The following is a 23995-nucleotide window of genomic DNA, read 5'->3' on the forward strand; positions in this document are numbered from 1 at the left end:
AAATATTAAATAATAATAGTATTTCTTTTATCTTCTTCTTTTTCATTTTTTGTATTAATAATTATATAAAATAATACAATCCTGTGTGTATAATATTTTATATCCAAATTTTAACCACATTATTTATTGGCCATATCCCCAAATGAAAATTAATTACTTCTTTCCCTTTTCCCTTTCTATTCGATCAATTTTATTTGTTACGCATATTAAAAAAAAGTATTCAATAAATAGATAATATATTGAATATATTAATCAATCGCTCTTACCAAATTCTTTCTTAATCAAGTCGGCCTCCTTCGTGGCAATATCCTCTTTCAATTGTTCAATTTGTTGAGTCATGATTTGCAACTTGCTCTTAAGTTCCTGAACATCTTCCTGAGCTTCCAATAAGCTTTTACTGCAAGCATTCCTCTCACTCCGAACGACCTCGAATAAGTTCTGCTGCTGACGGTACTTTACCTCGGACTCATCTAGTCGTTTCTTATAGTCCATGATTTCTACTTGCTTCAGCTTAATCTCGCTTATGTAATCGTCGACCTATATAGAAAGAAAATTATTATTATTATTATTATTATATATTATTTAAATATAATACCTATATTATATATTTTCCAATATAAATTTCTCTCGATTATTTCAAATTAACATTCGTCTATCCTTCAACGTTGCGAAAAATGAAATATAACTGTAAGTTTAATTTTCCCTTGAAAGATTAGGCCAACTTGACCCTCGGCAAAAAAATTGACATAAAAAGGAACACTTTTTTGGTTTGTTCTTTTTTTTTTTTTTCATTCACGCAACTTTCAAACAACATCAAGCCATTTGTGACGCCCGAAAGGGGTAAGAGGGTTGATAATGATATTTAAAAGTTATCTCAAATTATAATGTTCTTTTTATGGTAGTTTTCTAACGTTCTTTTTTACAAATATGTAGAAAGAATCGTTACGTTGTATGGTATATTCAGCTAAAGTATATATGCATATATGTGTTATATAACAATTTTCAAGATTTCAACACATCACCGTATCCGTGTTCGTATTGTACATATCAGTGATGCATTTTATCGATCTTACCGAACTTACCATATTCATTCATTTCATGCTTGCTACATATTCAAGAAGATTATATGCGTTTACATCGTAACATGAATGCACACATATAAACTCTATTATTCCAGATTTGAAGGGTACAAGCATCTTCTATGAAACATTTAATTAAGCTATTAAGGTGTAGAATATATTACATTATCAGATAGAATAGAAAAAAAAAAAAAAAGAAGAAAAAAAAAGAAATTGGAAAATGATAAAAGATATATCGTTATAATAGGATTAAAATAATTCTCTTAGGTAAATCCCATTATTAATAAGATGATTAAAGTTTCAATTAAAATTTCATTTTATAGAGTTTGACACCGATAATTGATTAGAAAAAAATGTAGTTGATCAAAAAAAGAAAAAAAAAAAAAAAACATTCAGATATGTATAACATCTTGATCTTCGAAAATTAATATATGCAAATGTTAAAATTATTAATTTTTATAATTTCAACAAAATCATTCCACACACACACATTTGTTATTCAATTAGAACCATTGTCCTTTGAAATTCATTTTCCTATTTTCATGCAATTCGTTTCACAATATTTTCTCGTGTCTTTTTTCCCCTCACGTATTATCGTAATGAATAATTAACATTCAACATTATTAATTTTTTTACGAGGTCATCCAGGCTATTGTTGAAACAGATAATTGCACGATAATTAAATCGGAAAAAGTTCTTTTAATGATCGTTTAACTGGCAAATACTTAATAAATATTTTCTATAGATAAATATGTGTTATCAAAAAAATATAAATATAAAATATAAATTAATAAACTGTGTGTATATGTTTGTAGGATCAATATATTATTAGCGAATAATTGGGGAGTCCAATAGAAAGTTATGCTATACAAAAGTAAAGTTCTGAGATATTATGGCTTTTATGAAAAATAATGTTTTCATTGAAATTTCATAATTAATAGGATTATTACTACTTTTTATATTTATTAATTTATTAGCAACACACACACAAAGATATTAAAAAATAATCTCTCTTTCTCTCCCTGTGAAAATATATTTTATTTTATTTTCTTTATAGGTACTTAAAAATCCGAGAATATTAAATTACAAATGAAATAAAAATATATTTACAAAAATACTTCTCATATAAAAAAAAAAAAGAAAAAAAATAACAAAACTATTTTATTTAGAAATATGAGAATTTCGTTCGCGTAGTTATAAATTAAAGAATAATAACTGGACATCGTATAGTAGTGTAGAAATTAATTTCAAAATCTTATTTTTCAACCATTTCGTGACATTGTGCTGTCTCCTCCTTCCCTCCCCCTCCCATCCTTCAATTAATAATAAAAAAAGATATATACATAAATATACATTAACTTACTCGTTGCAAGAGTTCTCGTGTTTCAAAATTACATTTATCTCTCTCCTTTTCAATAGTTTCTATTTTCTTGTTTAATTCAGCCTCCCTATGTATACTATTATTAAGCTCGTATTCTAATTTCTTCCTGCTTGCATTGATTACAGCCATTTCGTGATCAAGATTTCTAACGTGCTCCTTCAAGTTCTCATTAGTCCTTGCTAAGATATTCTTATCGCGCATCAATGCCTCGTACTGTTGCTTATCCTTGAATTGCTGTCTTTGAAATGTTGCTATCTCGTAATCAACGTTCTTTATGTTCGTTATTGCTTGTTTTAATTCTTGTTCGAGTCGGTTTCTTTCATAATCAATTTTTAAAAATTTTTTCTCCAATATATCCTTATCCGATTTATTTCTCGTACTCCTTTCATTAGCTCTACAATTATTCAATTATTCAATGTTAATCATTCGATATTAAAAGATCATAAATTGTAAATCTTTGAATGAGATACTTACAAATTATTTTCACACTAATTTAAGATAATTAGATTATTATAAAATGATTTTTAATTTTTTTGTTCATATTACCTATTAAGTTCATTCCTAAGCGTTCTAAATTGTTTCTCCTTGTCGCTAATATCTTTGTCCAATACATCGATTTGTACATTGGCATTTTCCAAATCCGTTTGAAGATTTAAATTTTTCATCGACACTCTGCTCAATTCCTTCTGCATTTGATCAAATGCAACCTTTTTGTCCTTTAACTTAGTCTCCAATTTTTTAATGTTATCGGTTGCATTTCTCAATGCTTCGTTAGCGTTCTGTATAATTGAGAAATCAAATTTATATTAATCGAAGGTTTAATCCAATTTTATATGAATCAATATATATATAACAAAATCAAAACTCTTACGTGAAGATCCTCATTTTTTAGAACGAGTTCTTCCTCAAATTGATGAAAATCATCTTCCATTCTTTCTTTTGCCCTTTTTTCTCTGGAAACCTCGCTCGTACGTATATCCAACGTTTCTTGCATTTCGATAATTTTCTGTTCTACCGTAATGTTCTTAGTCTCAAGTTCATTGGTATATTGTGACATATTTTTTAATCTCTCTTTCAACGTCTCCATCTCGCCTAATAATTTTTCTCTTTCTCTTAATAGGCCTTCCCTTTGTTGGCTTATTCCGGATCTACAATTTTTATAACGATTAGTTAGGAAAAGGTGGAAGGAAAAAGTATACTCAAAGAAGAAAACACACCGAGTACGTGATAATTGGATATTCTCGGCGAATAGGTTCTCTTCGTTGGTTTTTCATATATATATATATTTGTGTGTGTGTATGTATGTCGCGTATATATGTATATTATATAGATCTATATATATATATACAGAGTGAGAAATTTAAATAAAATCATATAAATTTTTATAAAACATATCAGAATACTGATATAAAATATCGAAAAATATATTGAGCCAATAAATAAATCTTTTTCGAATATTTGTAATTCAGTTTAACAAACTATATCCATAAAACTATAAATAAAACGCAGAAGATATTTATATGTAACAATTTTTATAGCCCACCCTTTATATTAAAGCGAATTTTATTTGTAGACTTTTTTTTTGTGAAACCGACGCACGTTTCCCTCGGGTTTTTTTACTTGTGTGCACGCGAGACAAATTTAATGAAAAATACTTTCAATAAAATCGGTACAACCAGTTTTCATCGTTACTCATCTTATGTACCCTTCCAACGGGATCGGAAAAACCAACGTTTAACAAGGAATATTAATTACCGACGTGTTCATTGTCCACTGACCTATATTAATACATAATAAACAAAAATAAAATAAAAAAAAAAAATTCTTTTTTAATATCAGAATATTATTTATATCCCAATATATATATTATAGTACACGACGATGTCGTATAATTTCTCAAGAGAGAGAGAGAGAGAGAGAGAATGAAATAAATAAAGAAATAAATTACGATTTATAATCGTCTTAACACTAAAACTTACTCATCTTCCCCGGCAAGTTGTTTATTCTTAACTTCTATTTCGTGCATTAATTTTGTTATGTTCAATCTTAAATTGTCGATAACTTCTTGAGCATTTTGTTCCCGTGTATGAGCAGCATCCGCTAATTTCAAAGCTTTTTCAATTTCCTGTTTGAGTCTTGCAATTTCGGTAGCATCGCTCTCAGTTTTAGTCGTCAAATCGTTTATTTTCTTAGCATTCTCCACAATCTCGTTCTAATAAATTATATATATATGTATATATGTATCACGTTAGTTTTCCGATAGTTCCATCAATATTTTTTTTTTATTATGTATATACGTATATTCAAAGAGGCTTACCGTTAAGGAAGAACATTTTTCCGTGAGTTCTTTTTCATTCTTATGAGACTTATACAAAAATTCGTAAAGTCTTCTATAGTCGTCCTCGAATACTGCTAAAGCATCATTAGTCTTCATTTCTTTCATAATCTGTACAATAGTATGTATTATTTATTTATTTATTTATTTACTTATTAAAATCAATATATATATTTAATTATGAATATAAATATATTATATACATATATACATATATATTATACATAGGTGGGTTTGAAAAGTTTTAATCCTAATATTCGGTTAAACTAAAACTTTCATTTATAAAACAATACGCACTATAATATAAAATATTATTTGAGTGCATAGATATACACACACAATACAATTAAAAAGAAATATAATATATTTAATGTCGATCAGAGAGTTGCTCACCCTCGCATAGTCATTTTCCAAGTTACAAAACGTGCTGCTAGCTGAACTACCCTCGGAAGATGATTGACTACTCTCGCTTCCATCATCCTGAAAGGATCATAAAAGTTATCGTGAAAAAGTACTTCGAAGAAAATTTCCTCTATCACATATCATCACCTAGCCGCGCATTTATGCGGTCTACCATAGATTGATTTTATTCACAACCCCTCAAACCCATCCCATACCATTAAACCCTCGCTTAAATATTGTATCTCTACAAAATAAAAATGTAATATTAGTGATTTCAGCGAGGGAAAAATTCATTTCAATTTAAATTCTACGCATTTCTTTTGGGATATTATATTTTCAGTCAGTTTGTTCACTTATTGCCTAATATTATAACAGCTGTTTTCATTTTATATTATTTTAATTTCTTTTTTTTTTTTTTTATAACGAAGTTACGGGAATTTAAAAACTTCGTTGAATTGTGCTTACCGCTCGAGTTGCGCGGTTAGGTTAAATAAAACGATATTATATTGTGCTCAATTGTATTAACATCGAATTTATTTCTCCTCTTCGTCGTACTCTCTTTCTCTTCTTTCCCTTTCTTCTTCGTTTCGAATTCTTTCGTCATCGTGATTTGAAAAAATTCAATTAAAAGTTAGACAATATTGGAAAAATGTAAATTAATAAAGAAAAATTCAAAAGATAAAACACGTGACTGACGATCTCATCTACTTCGAGATATCGATCGAAACGATCGATATATATTTGAAATTATTTCTTGAGTGAATATTTAAAATCAAAGTTTGCTTACTCCTAAATCGGCGTTCATTTCCATGTCCATCATGATAATTCCTTTTTTTTTTTTTTTTTTAAATTACCTATACAATTTAATTATTTATATTATAATATTATATTTAATTGTACTTTATTAACTTTGCTGTTTTTAAATGCACTGAACGTGAAGTTGCACGTGGACGCACAGTGTATATGGAGAGACGTATCTAAAATGGGTATATTAGGTATGCATCGTAATCTCGTTTTGTCGATTTTATAGTTATGTTGTTTCTATGGTTACCATGAACTGTCGTTAAATTCCTGCGTCGATGGATCCTTTCTACTGGAAATGCAAACAAATCAATATTTCTGAAATCTCCAAACGCGGTTTTGTATAAAATAATATTTACCTGTAATAAGTATGCTCTCGATTGGTAGATATTTACCGACTGATTTTATTCGCTATTTATATTTTTTTTTTTTTTATTATATATTTTATATATTCATTTAATTATTTATATTTATATTCATTTTTAAAATATTCATTATATTATATTTTTGTATTATTTCTACGATTTGCATACCCGGTCGATAACTTACTTACCCGACTGATCGAAACTTGGAATACCATCTAATGATAAAACATTTTTATTTATTTTTAAAAATATATTCATTATTATATGTTTTATTATAATTATATACCTGTATATATCTTTTTCGAATCCTATTCAATAATTCATAATTTGGCGCTGTAAATTATAACTATAAAGAATCTCTATGATTTTAAATGTAGGAAATATTTCTAGACCAATCATATTCTTAAAATAGTGCATACCAATTGAAAACTTTTCAAAATAAATAAACTGTAAAATATAAGAATCCGAGTAAAAAAATATATTCAAAATTATTCATTAATTGTAGAGAAAAAATAAACATTTTTATAAATGTATTATAAATATCAAATAATAATATTTTCGTGTAATTCTCTTTTTTATCCGTTATTAATGCATAAATTAAATTATAAAGTTGGCAACACTTTTAGCGCATTTCGCAGCTATAACCGCCATTATAAAATGTTAGCACGAGTACAGAAATGCGTATGAGACAGTACTGATTTCGATGTGTATTTCTAAATTACATTGTTACATTAACGAACCGATTAATAATAGATTTTTTCACACGCTCGTCATACATGTCCAATTATTGTCTGGATATATATGTAAGTAAATTAAAGGAATTCTGCGCGTGTATAACCTTACGCCGTCTCTAAAGTTTATATATAAATATAAATGTTGATCAAATATTGCTTTGATAATTGACAAGAAGTATGAAGGAACTTGAAGAAGTCAATTGCGAGGTAAATTTAATTATTTTATCATTATTATTATGATTAATGAAAAATATAATAAACTTATATTATCATTTTTCTATAACTCTATGTGTAATACAAAACTATTCTTATGAATGTGTTTATAATGATTAATTTCAGGTTCAAAAAATAATTATTATTATGATTGAATATATAAAAAATATAATGAATTGTTGTTGTCATATTTCTAAGTGCATTTAATTATTCTCATGGATGTTTGTAATAACGATTACAGGCTTTAAGAGAAAGTGATCTTCGAAAATTAATATCGGATAGATTGAAAAATTCTGAAGATGAATATGGATCGTCTGTACATATACAAGACTACGATGCAACCAACAATTTTCTGGGAGGATTTTTACATGGAACGACATACGCATGGATGAGCAATGATTGTCACTTAATAGTTTTTAATGTTAAATTTGGAGAAAACATTAATTGTTGCTGGACATTTAGTGAAAAGATTACGTGTGTATCTGAATTTCCTACAAAACCAGGACACCTACCATTACTTTTGGTTGGCTTAGACAATGGTGCGAACAAAATGAAAGATTCATTTGGATTATTATGCATATTTGATTGCAATACATCCCGTGTATTAAGAGCTATACGGGTAAGTATTATGAATTTAATACATTTTTTCATGAGTAGTATATTAAACTTTCCAATTAAAAAGAAAATAAATAAAATTGTCATCACTTAGACACCAACTGGGATTGAACGAGTTTGTGTCGTATCAGGTGGCACCGAATGGGAAGAAATTAACGATAAAAGAACAGATAATATTTTTTCTAATATGGATGGCATAGCTTGTGTAGTTTTACGCAATCTTCAACACATAATGATAGATTTACAAAGATCTTCCTGGGATGACCAAAATTCTATTACTTGTATGGATGAAACTTTACCGGCAGAATTAGATTTTTCCTTTGAAAAAAATTCTGATAGAAATCTTTCTGTTAAAGAAAAGCATATGGCATACAATTTATTTAATAACAGTATGTATTAATCATTTTTATTTGATCTTTATTAAACATGAAATTGAATATAAATATATTCTGCAATTATACGTTAAATATTTTTACAGATATTGAAAAATGTATTGGTTTTAACAGAATAGAATTTGAATCATATCCCTTGGTGCAAGAAAATTTAACATCTATGATTATTTATTCCACAAAAATTGGATGTATAATATCTGGATGTTTGGGAAGAATAATGATTTGGCAAAATAATGGCTCTATAGCATGGATAAGTCGACCACTCGAAGAGAACATGACTATAACCCATTTGTCATTATTAGAACCTACGGATGATCCTAGACCATTTTATTATTTATGGGTTGTATATGAAGATGAAACTTTAAAAATGCCACCAATTCTTCGAATGTATGCTCTTCTTTTCGAACGAAAATATTGTGAAAAGGGTACAAACCTTTATTTCAATTTGGAAGCAGAACCTTGTCTTAGGTTTGAATTTGAATTAGAGAAAGAAGATAAAATTATTAGTTTATCGCCTATCGAAAGAGAAGTTAATCCAGATCAAACCGATTCTAATATAAAACGAGGCGAAGACAATTTGTTGCTTATTGCTTCAAACGATAGATTACTATTATTTGATCTAAATCAGTGGTACAAAGAACAAATGCCTCAAACTATTTATGATTGTAAAAATCCAAACAGTATATTGGCAACGTATTGTACAAGTTACAAAACACAAAGTGCAGGAGATAAACTACTTAGCTCGAGTTATATACCTTCTACATTGCGAGAATTTCCAACTAATAGACCGTGTCCAGCGGAAGAATTATTTTATCCAAATTCACTATCATTTGAATGGGCAGAACTTAGTACGATGAGATTGATAACTTGGTTGACACGCGGTATTCAAACAGAACTTTTACGTAAAATGGCAATTACAGGACCGGTCATATTGTTACAACCCAAGGAATTATTTCATAAGTGCCTTTCTGTTGGGCTAGTACCATTTAATACAGAACTTTCATTTCTTGACGACGAAAATACACAAAGAGAAACATTACTTTCTCTATGTCTGGAACAACGTTGGACTTCATTTTTAGTCAAATGTGCAATGGAATGGTCCGATGGTAGTGCCTCGTTTCTTTACCCATCATTTGTAAAATGGGGCGTTCAACGTGCTTCGTCCATAAAATTAATGGCAGATCATCTTTGCATTCCTTTATTTGATCAATCGGACAGTAGCATCGGCGAAGCAGAAATTAAAACTTTACGATTCTGTTCGCAGCAATTAGAATGCTTATCAAATGTTGTTGGAAAATTGATACTTGAAACAGATGAGATGATAAAACAAAGAAGAGCACTCAGACGTGTATCCATTTATCTTCAGGTATTACTTTGGTTTTATGACGTCGGTTTACTACCAGAAATACAAGAATTAGATGAGGAAAGACAATTACCACTTTCATTATCATTTCGAATTCCTTATCCTTATGAGAAATTGATGTCAATTTATGCTCAAAAAAGAGATGCAATAAAAAATAATAAAAATTATGTACAGGAAGATGAAGGATTATTTATTGATATGTTAATTAATAAGGAATGTCCTATTTTAAAATCACAATGGGAAAGGGAGGGTGGAGATGTAAATGTCAGTGGTTATTATCCTCCTCCGTCATTGCAATCGTTATTAAGAAGTTATCTCGCTGATTGTTATCAAGCAGATATAAATGAAACTGAATGTAAGCATCAAATCGCTATATATCTTTTAATGGATTTGGTTATGCTTTTACACGGATCTTATCCTGGAGTAGATCAATTGATAAAATATCCTTCGGCTTTTAAAATGAGTCCAAGTTTAATTAAACTAACACAAGCATTTTGGCTACTCGATCATGAAGATTATAAAGGATTTTTGGATATGATGACTGGACAATTGGTTTCTGATTCTGATGTTAAAAGTTGGCATCACAAACATGTATTACGAACACTGGTAAGAAATGATCAGCAAAAATTAGCTTTAGTGTATTTGAGAATTAGAAAACCACCTATATCATGTACCAGTGATCAAAGTGCATTAGTAAATTTATCTGTGCAACATGGCTTAATTCAATCGGCCTTTCACTGCAGACCACCGTCACACTATGCACAATTATTAACGTGCTTCTTCGAAGCTTGCAAATCATATAATAAACTTGGCGATATCTTACATCTTGCATTGGAACCAGAGGAAGAAGAAATTTTTGTCAAATTTTTACAAGAGGATAGATCTGAAGACATGAAAACGCTTTATTATTTACAACGTTGTCGTTATTCGGAATTAAATAATAAAACTCTTTTAAGTCAATTTAAAAATAACGTCCCAAAAAATATGCTTTCAACTTCTGCTGCAATGCTTAAAGCATATGATTCAACCTTGCCATCAGTAATAAAACATTTATCTAGCAGTATAACTAAAACTACTTTTGAAACAGATTTAGAACCCAAATATCCCAGACCTATGTCTCATTATAAATGTATTAATAAACAACAAAGCATTTATGAAACAGTCATTAAAAAGGCCAAAGAAACATCATTCCAAAGTGGGAAATGCCGAATACCATTTATTACAGCTCCTTGTGCATCATTAAAAGCCAATGTTAGTAATATAAATATAAGCTGTGTCTTATTTCCAGCAATAGCATATAAAAATCGTAAAAAACGTACTTTGGACGAGATATATGAAAACGATAATAATGAATCCTTAGAAGAAACAAAACGTAGAAAATTATCGAATAACACAGATACAGCAAATACTTCATGCCCTACTAATTTAAGTGTTACATTCGATACACCATTGGTCAAACGAAAAAGTAATGTTGCAAACAACAAAAATACTTGTATAGGGACACCGCATTCAATCTTAAAAATACGTCAATTAATCCAGAACTCGGCATCCCCTAATATTTCTATTACACAATCTGTTGAAACAAATATACCTGATCCACCATTAGAGAAACAAAAGAAAATCAATAGACAAATACGATTCAGCATAAATAGTCCTGTAAATAATATTAGTCATGAAAGTGTAATTGAAGAACAAATCGAAGAAATAGAAGAAAACGTTTCGGAAGAAATATCATTAAAAAAATCAGATACATTGGAAAAAGATACTGAATTATTCCTAAGTCCAAATACTAGTGATGAACTACACAATGAAACTACTCAACTTTTATCGGATGATAGTTTTAACGATAAAAGCAATTGCTATCCACGACCAAGACCAAGACTTAGACGAAGTTATTTAACTGGAAAAAATACTATGAATACAACTGCAACCAATTCATCCACCACTTCACCAAACTTATTAAATACTTCAAAAGATGCGCCTACGCATTCCACAGAAATGAATAAACAAACACTATCCTCCTCTAGATTGCATAGTTCATTATCTGCTACTATGTATTCTACTATGATTCTTTCTCCTACTAGCAGTATTGATGAAAATACATCGCTCAAGGAAGCTGAAAAATCTTATTCATTAAATCAATTAAGTTCGCCTAATATATCATACAATTATAAAAATGCTATTTCATCTACTCCATTGGTAAAAACTAAACCTATTAAACTCTTAGATGATAATAACGAAGAATTGATGTTTTCACATGAAGAAGAGAAACCTACTGAATCATTTAATAGAAACGAAAGAATGGAAATATCTAACGATTATGATACTACATCAATAAAGGATAGTACTTTAAAAGAAATTGATGAGGATAGTTGTAATGAAGAAAGTGAACATGAATATAAAAGCTTACCTAATTCTCCTGAACGAGAACTAAATACAATTGATTCAAAAGTTAAAAATGATTCTATTGGAGAAAATAATAAATCTAGCAATGGCCTTCTCTCTCAAAAATTGTCAAATGTAGTAAATGTAGTAAATGATTTTGATATTACCGATGATGAGTCATCGAATGATGATAGCAAAATAAAACTAATTTATGAAACATCACCATTAGAAGATGATAACAAAGATAATATAGATTCAGAAACAGATCGTCCTACTAATATTAATCCTCAACCTGTATTACATTTCTCAGATGTTTCTAACATCACTGAAGATGGATCAAATAATAGTAATGATATCAAAGAATATAATAATAAAAAAGAAATTCGAGGAGAGAAAGACAATGTTACTGTTAAAACCAATAAGAGAAATTTGAAGCAAATAGTTAAAATTAATGAATTAAAGCATGTCGAAGATTCTAGCAATGATTCGATTTCAAATGAATTATCATCTCAACAAGTTATCACTCTTCGAGATATGTCTGAGATAAAAGTACAGAAAGAAAATAATATTACTTCATGTACAGTTAAGTTGAATAAAATATCCACAGAAAGTAAAGAGACTACTATATTAGAAGAAGGTATTTCTTCAAGGATGACAACCAGATCTAAAAGAATCAATTCTTCCACAGTTAAGAAAGAAACTATTTCTGTAAAAAGTGTAGATGAATATACAAGTAAGGACATATTAGATGATTCAGAGAATATATCAACTACATCTATGACTCGAAGAACTCGAAGAAGCTCATCTCTCGCTAAGGATATTTTTCCTATTACTAAAATTGACAAAGAATCTGATGAAACTGTAAATGATAATGAATTAACTAGGAGAGTTACACGTCGTGCTTCTTCTGTTCAAAAAGAATTAACGCATGTTTCAACACCGAGATCAAAGCGAACAAGATCAACATCGATTTCTAAAACAACTGATGAGACCAGTGCAAATCTCAGTACATCAAAATTAACAGGAAGAAAAATATTTAAGAAGGAGGAAGAAGACGAGAAAGTAGAAGAAGTAGAAAAAGAAAAAGAAACACCAGTAAGGGGTAGATTAACTAGAAGTTCGTCCACATCGTTAATAACAAAATCCAATAAAGAACAAGAGATATTAACGGATGTTCAACCAAAAAGAAGACGTGGTAATTCGGTACCTAAAGAGTCCACAATAAAAATGACTCAAAAAGAAAAATCTAGTAATGTGATTCCTGACATTCCAGAAGGATCATTAACTCCTACATTGCAATCTAGGAGAAGAAAAAATTCAATGTCATCTAAAATTGTTGAAGACATTTCAAATAGTCCAGCAGCAAACACACGTAGCCGACGTTCGTCGATTCAACCTATACCAGAGGAAATGGAAATGATTTTAAATTCGCCTCAGAATTTAAGTGAAATCAATGAAACTTTATCTAATACTAGAACAAGACGAGCAACTAGTGTAGATTCTTCGTCATTAGATGTGAAAAAGAGAACGCGTGGTATTCGTAAGCCAAGTATCATAGGAGATGCAATTCTAGAAGAATCAATGGAAACTGAAAGTCAAATGGATTCAAAAGTTACAAAAAATACCAGGGTAAAATCTTCGAAAAGAAAAAGAACATTATCCTGCAATTAAAATAAAACATAAATAAATAAATAAATGAATAAATAAAAACAAACGAATCTAATAAAAAAAAAAAAAGAAAATGAGAAAAACATAAATGAATTGTTGATAATAAAAAAGAAAAAGAACAGTTTTTATTCTCACAAATAAATAAAACACTGGACCTTACAGTTGTATTTCCTAACAGTAATATATTTCCATAGACCTGTTAATTACAATCCCATTTTCATTGTTTATTTTTAAATCTCTCTCTATATATATATATGATAGATATATATGTATAGTATAATTCACGCATAGTGTGATTTTGTATATTTATTGTAATTCTAAACAAAATATGCTTCCAGTTATCAAATTTCTTTTGTATACCTCCTTATAATTATTATGTACAATAATTTTCTCTACAATATGTACATATTTTCTCTTATCTCGATCTTGTAGACAAAATAAATACCGTTTTAATTTATCTTATTAACATAAACTGTTAATCTACTGAAAATAATCAGCATTATTGTTCTTGTATAAAACTTTTTCTATATAAAAAATTTCTTTGAAACTATCATTTGATTGAAGCATCAGTTTGTTCATTTTATTGCGGACAAAGAAATCAATTAAAATCTTACATTGATCGATGATTAGATATAGGAAATATATATACAGTTGTTAAAGAAAATGAAAACTAAAAGATACAACAAAATTGATACAATATTTAGTTCTGAAAATTTATTTGATACTGTTGTTGATTTTTCAGTTTGTGATGATAAATACATTTAAAAATATTATCTATACTAAATGAGAAACTTTAATTTATTAATAATTTGAATTTAATAAAGTCTTCTTTTTTATATATTGTTTTTTATTATCTGATAAATATATATATATATATGTTTCATTTATACAAAACATTTGTTTCTTCAAATCGTGAGAATAAAAACTGTTCCTTTATATATATTTATATACATATACGATCTATAATGATTTTAAATAGAACAATCAACGAGATTGTATATAACAAATTATTAAAATTATATATTTCTTTAAATGTATAAATGATAGATACTGTAGTAGCATAGAGGGACCATTTGGAAAAATTACATTTTGTTATTTTCAAGTACGATGATGTACTATTAATATAAGTTTAGAGTAAATTAATTTGTATTATGCTATAAGTTAATTACTATCGTTAGAATGGTAATGGTCATCATTTTGTGAATCTAGGTAAAACTTGCTAAATCTTTTTTTTTTGTTAATGTCAATATCTATATACTACAAATATTTAGTTTGATAATATAGATTTATTAAGCCGTACGAGACGCTTCTCTTCAACTTCATACACAGTTTTCACAAAATCTTGTAAAATAACTCTGTAAATAATTTATTAATATACTTTGGGTATGTGTGTGTGTGCATGTATGTGCGCGCACGCACGCGTGTGTATAGGTGTATTGAAATAATAAAAATATATAAAAAATATATTATAATAATACATAATATTAGAGAAAAATAAATTTCCATTCACCGGCGGTAATACAAATATTAAAAAAAAAGAAAAAATAATAAGAAAACAAACTTACGTCCTATTTACTTTAATTGTAATTTAATATATAACATAAAGAGAAAGAGAAAAATAGAGAACGAAATCTTTTTTAGGCCTTTGAGAAAGATCTATAATAAAAGTTTGTTTTTAAAGAACGATTATAATTAATATTAATATTCGCGCAAATACGTATGATGTTCAAAATCCCTCTAAAAAAAATTTATATATATTGTACATTATATTTTGTACCTAAATATCTTTATTGTTAAACCTTACGCATAAGGTTTAAAAGACCTTCTTATTTGAGCATCATACTATTTTAGTATATCTAGATAATTATTATCATCTGGTATAAAAGCCAACATTAATGGTCTTATCTTTGGCAGTGTCATTATCATTTACTACATGTCGTTGATAAATAAAAAAGAGAGAAAAATTTATTTCCACAATCACCGAGATTCATTTATATCGAATCAGTACAAAGATCATTTGAGTAGATAGTTTGAAACACTGCATTTACTTTGATATATTTCACAAATCTGTTATGTTTTTCTTTATAATCAAAACTTTCATTTGGAGATTTTCACCTTTTCTTTATATAAAAGATAATGGAAAAAGATATATATGAAATATTAATTTTCATTAACTTTGTTCTGATTGTCAATCTAATTTTTTTTAATAACTTACTAATAAATAAGCTTTATATAATATTATTACCTATAAATATATATTTATATATATATATATACCCGGTCAGATACATGATTGTTAATTTCGTCGAAATGATTGTTGAAACCCTGTTGGAATGCAACTCTAAAAGGAAACTGAAAGCAGACGTGTAAGATAAAATATTCAAGAAAATGACGAAAATATTTTTCAATGTGCTTATCTACAACGATATGTTGTACGACAGAATTAACAGAATCGATCCAACCCCAGAAATGTAGCTCTTACTGCAATTCATCATGATAATAGCGCATAAAAAAGGATTTTTTTTCTATTTCTTATTTTCATTCTATTTTTAAGAATATTCATAGATCCTTAAATATAAATATGTACATCACTATTATTAATTTAAGTGCCATGCTTGCGCATACCGAATGATATTCTTTTATAACATACAAAACAATAAATTAAAAGAAAAAAAAACAATTTAGATATCCTCTCAAAGAGCTTATCAAAAAATTTTCGTATGTCAAAGTATTTGTTTCTCTTTGTTTTGTATATATATATATATTTACTTGCTACACTTTATATATCTAATTTCGTTCTTAAATTTTCTATAAATTCAGAAATATTGAAACAATATTGATTATAGAGTAATCATTTTAGAATGAGACAATATTTCTTACTATTATTAAAAATGTATCTATAATAGAGAAGGCAGATAATCGGTTAGAAAATGGTACGATTTTGTTGTTGTAAATTTAAACTCTTGCATTATTCTTTTTGAGTGTTTATAGCAGATGAAAAATGAATTAGTTTTGTAAATCGTACTCTTCCAAAGGCACGTACGGTTTCATATTTGATGAAACTCTAAAATGTATACTATTTTTAGCCCGGTAATAGCATCTAAATCTTTGTAACAATACAATTTGCAGAGATGAATCTTAAATTTAGTAAGAAGTAATGATTTTGATATCATCACAGAATAGTTTAACTTTCTATAAATGTATATATATTATCTACTTTCAATAGAGTAGAGGCAACTATATTAATCGTGTGCAATATTGCGAGAAAAAATTTCTATAAAAATTCGTTAATATCACGTAAGTACTTCTATCGTTACGCGATTAATTTACTAAGAAATAGAAAAAGTATTATCCTTACTAGAAATACTCTGATAATATTCCATACCAAAAAAGATGAGTAAATATATACTTATTATTAATTAAATACGATAGGCACGATGTTTTTGTTTCATTGATGCTTACATCCATCTTTAACCCGCCTTTTGTGTTTTTCTTCATGTGCTTGGAAAGGAGATTGATTTTGATTTCTTCGTTGTCCTTGTATCGGCATGTAACATGGTGCATTATCTATCATTAATTCAGGCGGTGGTGTAGGTAATGCATATGTTGGACTAACTGTATTACTCGAACTACTTGAAGTATTTCGATGCTCATTTATATTATAAGTTGGATCAATAATAGCAGCTACGTTGGGTACTTCTTGTATTTCCTCGATAGGATTATCAAGTGTTTGTATCTCTTCAGGGTCCGGATATTGAGTATAATTTGTGTCATGTCTTCGATTTTTACTTGTAGTATTTTTCAAATCGATCTTATCAGGTCGTTGCGGTCTATCTATTAAAGTATGTTGTTCCAACTGTTGCATCTGTTGTTTTTCTAATTTTTTTTGTCTTGCTCTTTCTCTCGCCTTTCGTGCCTTAGCACGTTCTTTTTCTTGAAGCATGCGTGCCAATTCAGCATCCTGAGCTTCCATCGCAATTTTTTGATCTAATAATAATTGTTCGTTAACTGGAGAATCGTGATTATCTACAGCACCTTCTTCTTCTTCCTGCAATTTTCTTGCCAATTCCTATTATAAACAAATAGAACAATTATTTTACATAAGAAATATCTACACACATGTCTATAAGAATTTAAATTAAATTTATTAAAACATATACTTCATCCTTTTCTTCTTGAATACGTCGTTCAATTTCTAATTTCATTGACAGTGCTTCATCGTTGAGTCTTAATTGCGATCTCATTTTTTCTTGTAACTCTCTTTCTCTTTGATGCTCTTCCCTTTCCCTTTCATACGTTTCCCTTTCCCTTTGATGTTCTTCTCTTTTTTTTAAATGTTCTTCCCTTTCCAATGACAATGCAATTTGTCTTGCCACGACAGCATCTCTTTCTTCCCTTAAAAGTACGATACTTTCTATACATCATTTCCACGATATTATATTTTAACATAAACATATATTTATTTTACTAACTGCTGTTGTATATAACTTTGATATTTCATAGCTTCTAACTCTTGTTCTACCCTTGCTCTTGGAAGATCTTCTCGTACTTGAGCATTGCGCACCTTATTACCAGTATAATGTTCTTTAACTGTTCAAAGAAATAGAACAATTAGTTATACACAAAGAAACACTTTAATATAATTTATCAAAAAAAATAAGGATAACAATAAAAGATACTTGCTTTCTTCATCTTGCAGTCTATAAGCCAATGCTCCATCTTCGTGCACCAACCACTCCCGACATACTGTGACATTACTAGATTAATATGGGTTAACAGTGACAGTTAAAGATATAACGTCAATCTCAAATGATCGACGAAATAAAAAGTAATTAAAAATTATTTGTCGTACCTTCGTTAACACGACCTGCTTTTGGTAAAGTATCCGAACCTAATACAGATTTAGCCATTTCTTATGTTTCCGTTTAACAGTCAGTACTCAACAAGAGTAGATATGTATCTTTGTGTTTACAACCACCTTACCAAAGGCCTACGTTCTTTTCTCTCCATCTTGAATAGAATCGAATAGGTTCATGGTATGTGTGTTTGTGTATTTGTGTAGGTAGGTATGCTGCAGTACATTTAATGCGCGCGCGTACGTAACCCTCAGGAGTGTTACAACTTTTATATGTATAGGTATGCAATGTACCTATAGGTGAGAGTGCACGTAGCGATCGGTAGTAAGGCGTCGACATACTTTATATGACCACGTCAACCAGACGGATAGTAGAGTGCAGTAGAATGAAAAGCGTACTAGCAATAGTAGTAAAAATACGTTATCCGATAGTAGCGTATACTATCGTATATATATATATATATATATGTATATATGAATTTGTATGAATGAATAGCGGATCACGCGCACTATCGAAGATAGTTTCACAACGAAAAAGGCCATAGCACTGAAGGCTAAATAAAAGGTAAAAAAATATAAATACGGACATTTTTTTTGTTTCCTTTGCAAATACCATATGTTGGTATTTTTTTTCAGCTATACGTATATATATATATAAGGATTTAAATACAATAACATATGGTCATTTATTTATATCCAATAAATAGAAGACAAATAATTTTAGAATATTGAATTAAGTTCGATTAAATTTGATTTTCTTTTCAATTTTTCATGAATAGCAATCATTAAATTATATATATTTTGTTATCATAGTCTTCTTAATAGTATCAATTATGCTCCGTTTATTTATCCATTTTCTTCTTTTCATAAGTTAAATATATTCGGACGGATCTTCTACATTTTTCAAAATAACCGATTCTATTCTCTGAAAAATGATGATGAAATATTATTATAATTAAAAATATATTTGAGTATATATAAAAATTATTAAATTGTACCGATCGCTCTTCAATTGGAGGACCACATTTTGTCATTTTATCTCGGATTACAGAAGAATCCAAACGTTTTGCTTCAGCAAAATCATCTATGAATTTTTTATATTCTTCTATAGGAAGTGTTTCTCGACTAGATAAATATATATGTATTTTGTTACACATATAAGGTGATTTTATAATAATTTATAATATTTTTAAATTATTGGAAAATAACTTACTGTAGATTATTAAAAGCTAATGCCGTATCAGCTTGGGTAACTTTATCATCAAATATTTGTGCTTGTCTCATCCATTTATCGCTTTGTGATAAAGAGATTCTTCTACCATCAGATTTTGGTCTACTATATTTTGCATAAGCAGTGAACTGCGATTCAAACGAAGCCATTTATTAAACTATTAATAAGATATTATTAATAAGAAATTAAATATAAATAAATTTTTAAATATATTAATAAATTATGAAAAATAATGTCCAATTGTTTTTTTTTAACTAAATTGTCAAACAAATGTATGACATATGTATATATATATATGTGGCGATAGTTATATGTTTTAGAAAAATATTTCAAAGTATATATGAGATAACTTCAAAATCAAAACAATGTTTATACAATTATTATTTGAAATATACATATATATATATATATCTATTTAATGCTTTACATTTATTCCTGTATCGCTAATATAAGAATTATATTTGCTACATCCCAAATATCAGTATAGGTAGTATCTACTAAATCAGCTAGTTTAGCCGCTATTCCTTTTGCTATATTATTATCAAAATATAAAAAAAATGTTGCACACAAGATGATACATCCTCCAAGAAATAATGAATTTGTTTTAAGAGCCATAAGGTTTCTCTTATCAACTTCAGATTTACTAATACGACCTTGCGCTAGACACTGCACATGTGAATACAATTGCTCGTGCTAAAAGTATAAAGTATTGTTATATATAAAATTTCTTTCTAATTACATTTAATAGACAAACCTGTAAATATGCTAAATCCAATAACTCTATAGAAGTTTCATATATATTCGATGTATGCCTAAGTCCTGTCGCAGCTAAAAGGACTTCAATACATTGTAATGGAGTACAGAAAGGCATTTTAAATCCTATAGTTTGAAATACTTTAAATTCCGAAGTAATAAGTATATTATTTGTATATTCCTTTTTTTTATCAATCCAACGTAAAATACATATTAACTGTCAGATATACAAAAATAACATTCCTCAGTAGAGAATAAGAAAGGATATGTTTTAATTTAAAAATTACTTTAATACCTGTGATATACTTAAACTTTTAGAATGTAAATCCATTTTACTAGCTAACTGAAGACAAGATACAAGATATAGCTTGGATTTATGAGAAATAGTTTGACATATTTTAGACCATGAAGCTTCAGTTGTCTCACTTTTATTTTCTGTTTTATATACTTCCCAAAAATAGTTGCACATAAATTTATCATATAAATGAATTGTTAAATATTTAGTATCTGTTCCTAGTTCTAGGTGACATGTTATTTTGAAAATAGCATTTATAACAGATGCTGGAATCCCTGAAAACAATAATAATAATTTTTATTTTAATACAAATTTTAAAATGAAATTTTGTATATATGCTGTGTCTCTAAATTTCTTTACCTACGAATGGCATATAAAATTCATCTTCAGCTCTAACCATATTTTCTTGTTCTTTTATAGCTTCATGAAGTTGTTCTAACCAACCGTCTATTAAGGGATCTGAAAATAAAATTTAATGAATAATTTGTTAATTTTGTCATAAAATTTTTGAATTATTTATATTTTTTTTTTCTAATATTTATCACATAAAAACGTATTCCAGTCAAAATTTCTTACATGCAAAGTGTGTGAAACGATAGTTATACATTAAACATAGCAAAAATTGTAAATAGTAATTACCTATATAAGCGCTATCAAAATCCATCATATAATAACGTTAAAAATATCTATCGATTAATAATCTAAATTTTTATTTAAATATTTTCATTAGTACAGGTGAACTATTCCACAAACTGAATACTTTAATGAATTTCACTATAATTATTAGACGTGAGTATACCTTTTGTCTGATAATTATTTGTTTTGTAAATATGTATAACAACAAAATCTGAATTATATTATTCATTATTTACAACTATTAACTATCGAATAATAGTATTCGTATGACTTTTAATACACATACACACCCACACATATATATATTATTCTTTTTTAATATCATCATTTTAAGAGAATAAAAAGCTTTTTACTAGTTAAACGTTTCAAATACGCCGCCTTTGCGAAAGGCTTATTTGATTGGTCGTTTAAATTTACTTCAATGAAAGAGATTTATAATAATTTTTAATAATTTTCTCAATTACTTTTTGTTTTTTGATTGGATTAAACAAATAAATTTATTTGTTACATTACGTTATGGTACGTAATTTATACGAGCATTCAATAATTTTACGATTTTTTATATGTAATACAATTTATATATGAATTAAAATACACGATTTTGTGAATAGCGACCAATCAGGACGAAGTAATACAAACTATATATTTAATTGAATAATATTTATAATTATTTTTTGCAATATATATTTTCATTGATATATTTTTATTTTAATGATTGCAATTATATTTAAAAAATGTTATTAACGAATTAAAAAACTATGCTATAAGTAATCAAAGTTTATTAATTTTACTGCGCAAACGCCGTAATCTAATCTTGATTTACTCGTGAAATATCACATAAGCATTAGAATGGATTGGTGTAAATTAAAAAAAACGTGGGGATAATTATTAGAAGAAATATTGAGTAAATTCTTTTTTTTTATAATAATATTTTGCAAAATACTTGATAATTAAAGTTTTGTAAGTTATCATATTAGAAAAATTAATTTTAATTTATGCCGGTGTTTTAGTGTAATATCACAGTTTGTTTAAAAAACGTATAAATATTCGTAATCAGTATTTAATTTTATTGAAATAATATATAATTGTTTTATTTAATTTCTAAAATACAAAGTTAATCGTATCGTGCGATTACATTTATACTTTTATATACATTGAAAGTAGTAGATGTGGTCTTTAGGGTTATAATCTGTGTATCTTGTAAACATAATGAATACATTAATATCGCGAACTATTAATTGCTTAAATAGATCACCAAAGAATATTTTTAATAAGGTATGTTAGATATATTATCAATATATTATCTTTCATTGATATAGCATAAAAATATATCTTTTATTATAGGTTAGACAAATCAGCAGATCAAGTGTTCATAGAGAGATAGGAGTACCATCCAAGCTTGATAATAGAATTAAAAAGAAATCTCCAATAACATGGAAATCTTTGACGGTTTCGGCAGGTATTGGATGTGTTCTTTTAGGATATTTGTATTATTTGCAAAAGGAAAAAGAAAAAGCACAGGTGCGTGAAAGAAGACGACAGTTAGGAAAAGCTGCCATCGGTGGAAAATTTGAGTTGGTTGATAGCGAAGGGAAAACTGTTAAATTGGATGATTTCTTAGGAAAATGGGTTTTAATTTATTTCGGTTTCACTCATTGTCCAGATGTTTGTCCTGATGAACTTGAAAAATTAACATTGATTGTCGATCAATTAGGTAAATATAAAATAATCGCTTATAAAATTCCTCTTTGAGATTATAAGTCTCATTGTTAGTTTACATTTTCCTATTACAGAGAGCGAATATAAGTTGAAGGTTCAACCAATTTTTATATCCGTTGATCCTGAAAGAGATACTCCTGCCATAGTAGGAAAATACATAAAAGAATTTTCACCTAAAATTCTTGGCCTTTCTGGTACTCCTGAACAGATTGACAAAGTTTGTAAAGCTTATAGAGTATATTACAGTAACGGGCCTAGAGACGTGGATAACGATTACATTGTTAGTAAATTATATTTTCTCTGTGATCATATTACATATTATTTAAATAATTATTTCACAAATAATATTTTCTGTGTTTAGGTTGACCACACTATCATTATATATTTAATTGATCCAGAAGGCTTATTTGTTGATTATTTTGGACAAACGCATTCAGCTGAACAAGTAATTAATAGTATATTAATTAGTAAATCTAAATACGATCAGTATTTAAAGGATGTAAAAAAATAATTTGTTGTTATTATAAATGACCATGGTTATATAACTATGTAACTGGTTATGAATATAGTTACTTATCCAGAAATTGCTATATTAATATAAATAATAATAATTAAAATAACTGTTTATTTGTTTTATATATATATATGTAAAAGAAAGTAAAACCGTAAGTAAACTTGCATTCATATCATTCCTTATGCGTGTCTATAATTGTTAAGATAATAGAAACAAAAATAAGTATAAATTAAATAATTTATAATATAATTAATAAATA

The 23995-nt window shown here is 27.8% G+C and overlaps 5 protein-coding genes across 6 annotated transcripts in view; 2 read left to right on the plus strand and 3 right to left on the minus strand.

Moving 5' to 3' along the window:
• The window catches only part of LOC106787693 (cilia- and flagella-associated protein 58-like), a 5514-nt gene extending 2060 nt beyond the window's left edge, over positions 1 to 3454 (minus strand). The window contains exons 1-4 of the mRNA XM_014750267.1: positions 3332 to 3454; positions 3007 to 3239; positions 2584 to 2854; positions 267 to 537 (exon numbers count right to left, since the gene is read on the minus strand). Of these exons, the coding sequence (XP_014605753.1) occupies positions 267 to 537; positions 2584 to 2854; positions 3007 to 3239; positions 3332 to 3454 (898 nt within the window). The remainder of the gene's footprint in view (positions 1 to 266; positions 538 to 2583; positions 2855 to 3006; positions 3240 to 3331) is intronic.
• Positions 3455 to 7013: 3559 nt separating this feature from the next.
• Positions 7014 to 14110, plus strand: LOC106787704 (protein ELYS). The gene is made up of 4 exons (XM_014750303.1): positions 7014 to 7304; positions 7552 to 7929; positions 8020 to 8314; positions 8404 to 14110. Exons 1-4 carry the CDS (start codon positions 7275 to 7277, stop codon positions 13734 to 13736), a joined length of 6036 nt encoding a protein of 2011 aa, XP_014605789.1. The 5' UTR covers positions 7014 to 7274; the 3' UTR covers positions 13737 to 14110.
• A 1842-nt stretch (positions 14111 to 15952) lies between these two features.
• LOC106787715 (coiled-coil domain-containing protein 50) lies at positions 15953 to 19016 on the minus strand. 2 transcript variants are annotated; one of them, XM_014750318.1, is made up of 5 exons: positions 18586 to 19016; positions 18417 to 18490; positions 18206 to 18323; positions 17894 to 18128; positions 15953 to 17802 (listed from the first exon to the last, which is right to left on the minus strand). In XM_014750318.1, exons 3-5 carry the CDS (start codon positions 18232 to 18234, stop codon positions 17182 to 17184), a joined length of 885 nt encoding a protein of 294 aa, XP_014605804.1. In that variant the 5' UTR covers positions 18235 to 18323; positions 18417 to 18490; positions 18586 to 19016; the 3' UTR covers positions 15953 to 17181. The 2 variants fall into 2 exon arrangements, with proteins under 2 accessions (XP_014605804.1, XP_014605803.1); XM_014750317.1 differs by having other exon boundaries at positions 15956 to 17802; positions 18417 to 18479; positions 18586 to 19010.
• A 321-nt stretch (positions 19017 to 19337) lies between these two features.
• On the minus strand, positions 19338 to 21554 carry LOC106787698 (cyclin N-terminal domain-containing protein 1-like). The gene is made up of 7 exons (XM_014750274.1): positions 21507 to 21554; positions 21228 to 21326; positions 20868 to 21142; positions 20574 to 20789; positions 19802 to 19947; positions 19587 to 19713; positions 19338 to 19513 (listed from the first exon to the last, which is right to left on the minus strand). Exons 1-7 carry the CDS (start codon positions 21532 to 21534, stop codon positions 19460 to 19462), a joined length of 945 nt encoding a protein of 314 aa, XP_014605760.1. The 5' UTR covers positions 21535 to 21554; the 3' UTR covers positions 19338 to 19459.
• A 752-nt stretch (positions 21555 to 22306) lies between these two features.
• On the plus strand, positions 22307 to 23842 carry LOC106787697 (protein SCO1 homolog, mitochondrial). Its single transcript, XM_014750273.1, has 4 exons — positions 22307 to 22778; positions 22848 to 23217; positions 23297 to 23502; positions 23584 to 23842. Exons 1-4 carry the CDS (start codon positions 22713 to 22715, stop codon positions 23731 to 23733), a joined length of 792 nt encoding a protein of 263 aa, XP_014605759.1. The 5' UTR covers positions 22307 to 22712; the 3' UTR covers positions 23734 to 23842.
• The last annotated feature ends 153 nt before the right edge of the window (positions 23843 to 23995 follow it).

This window comes from Polistes canadensis, unplaced genomic scaffold (assembly GCF_001313835.1).
Source record: "Polistes canadensis isolate GaletaPanama2010 unplaced genomic scaffold, ASM131383v1 scaffold_111, whole genome shotgun sequence".
In the NCBI taxonomy this organism is placed as follows: Eukaryota; Metazoa; Arthropoda; class Insecta; order Hymenoptera; family Vespidae; genus Polistes; species Polistes canadensis.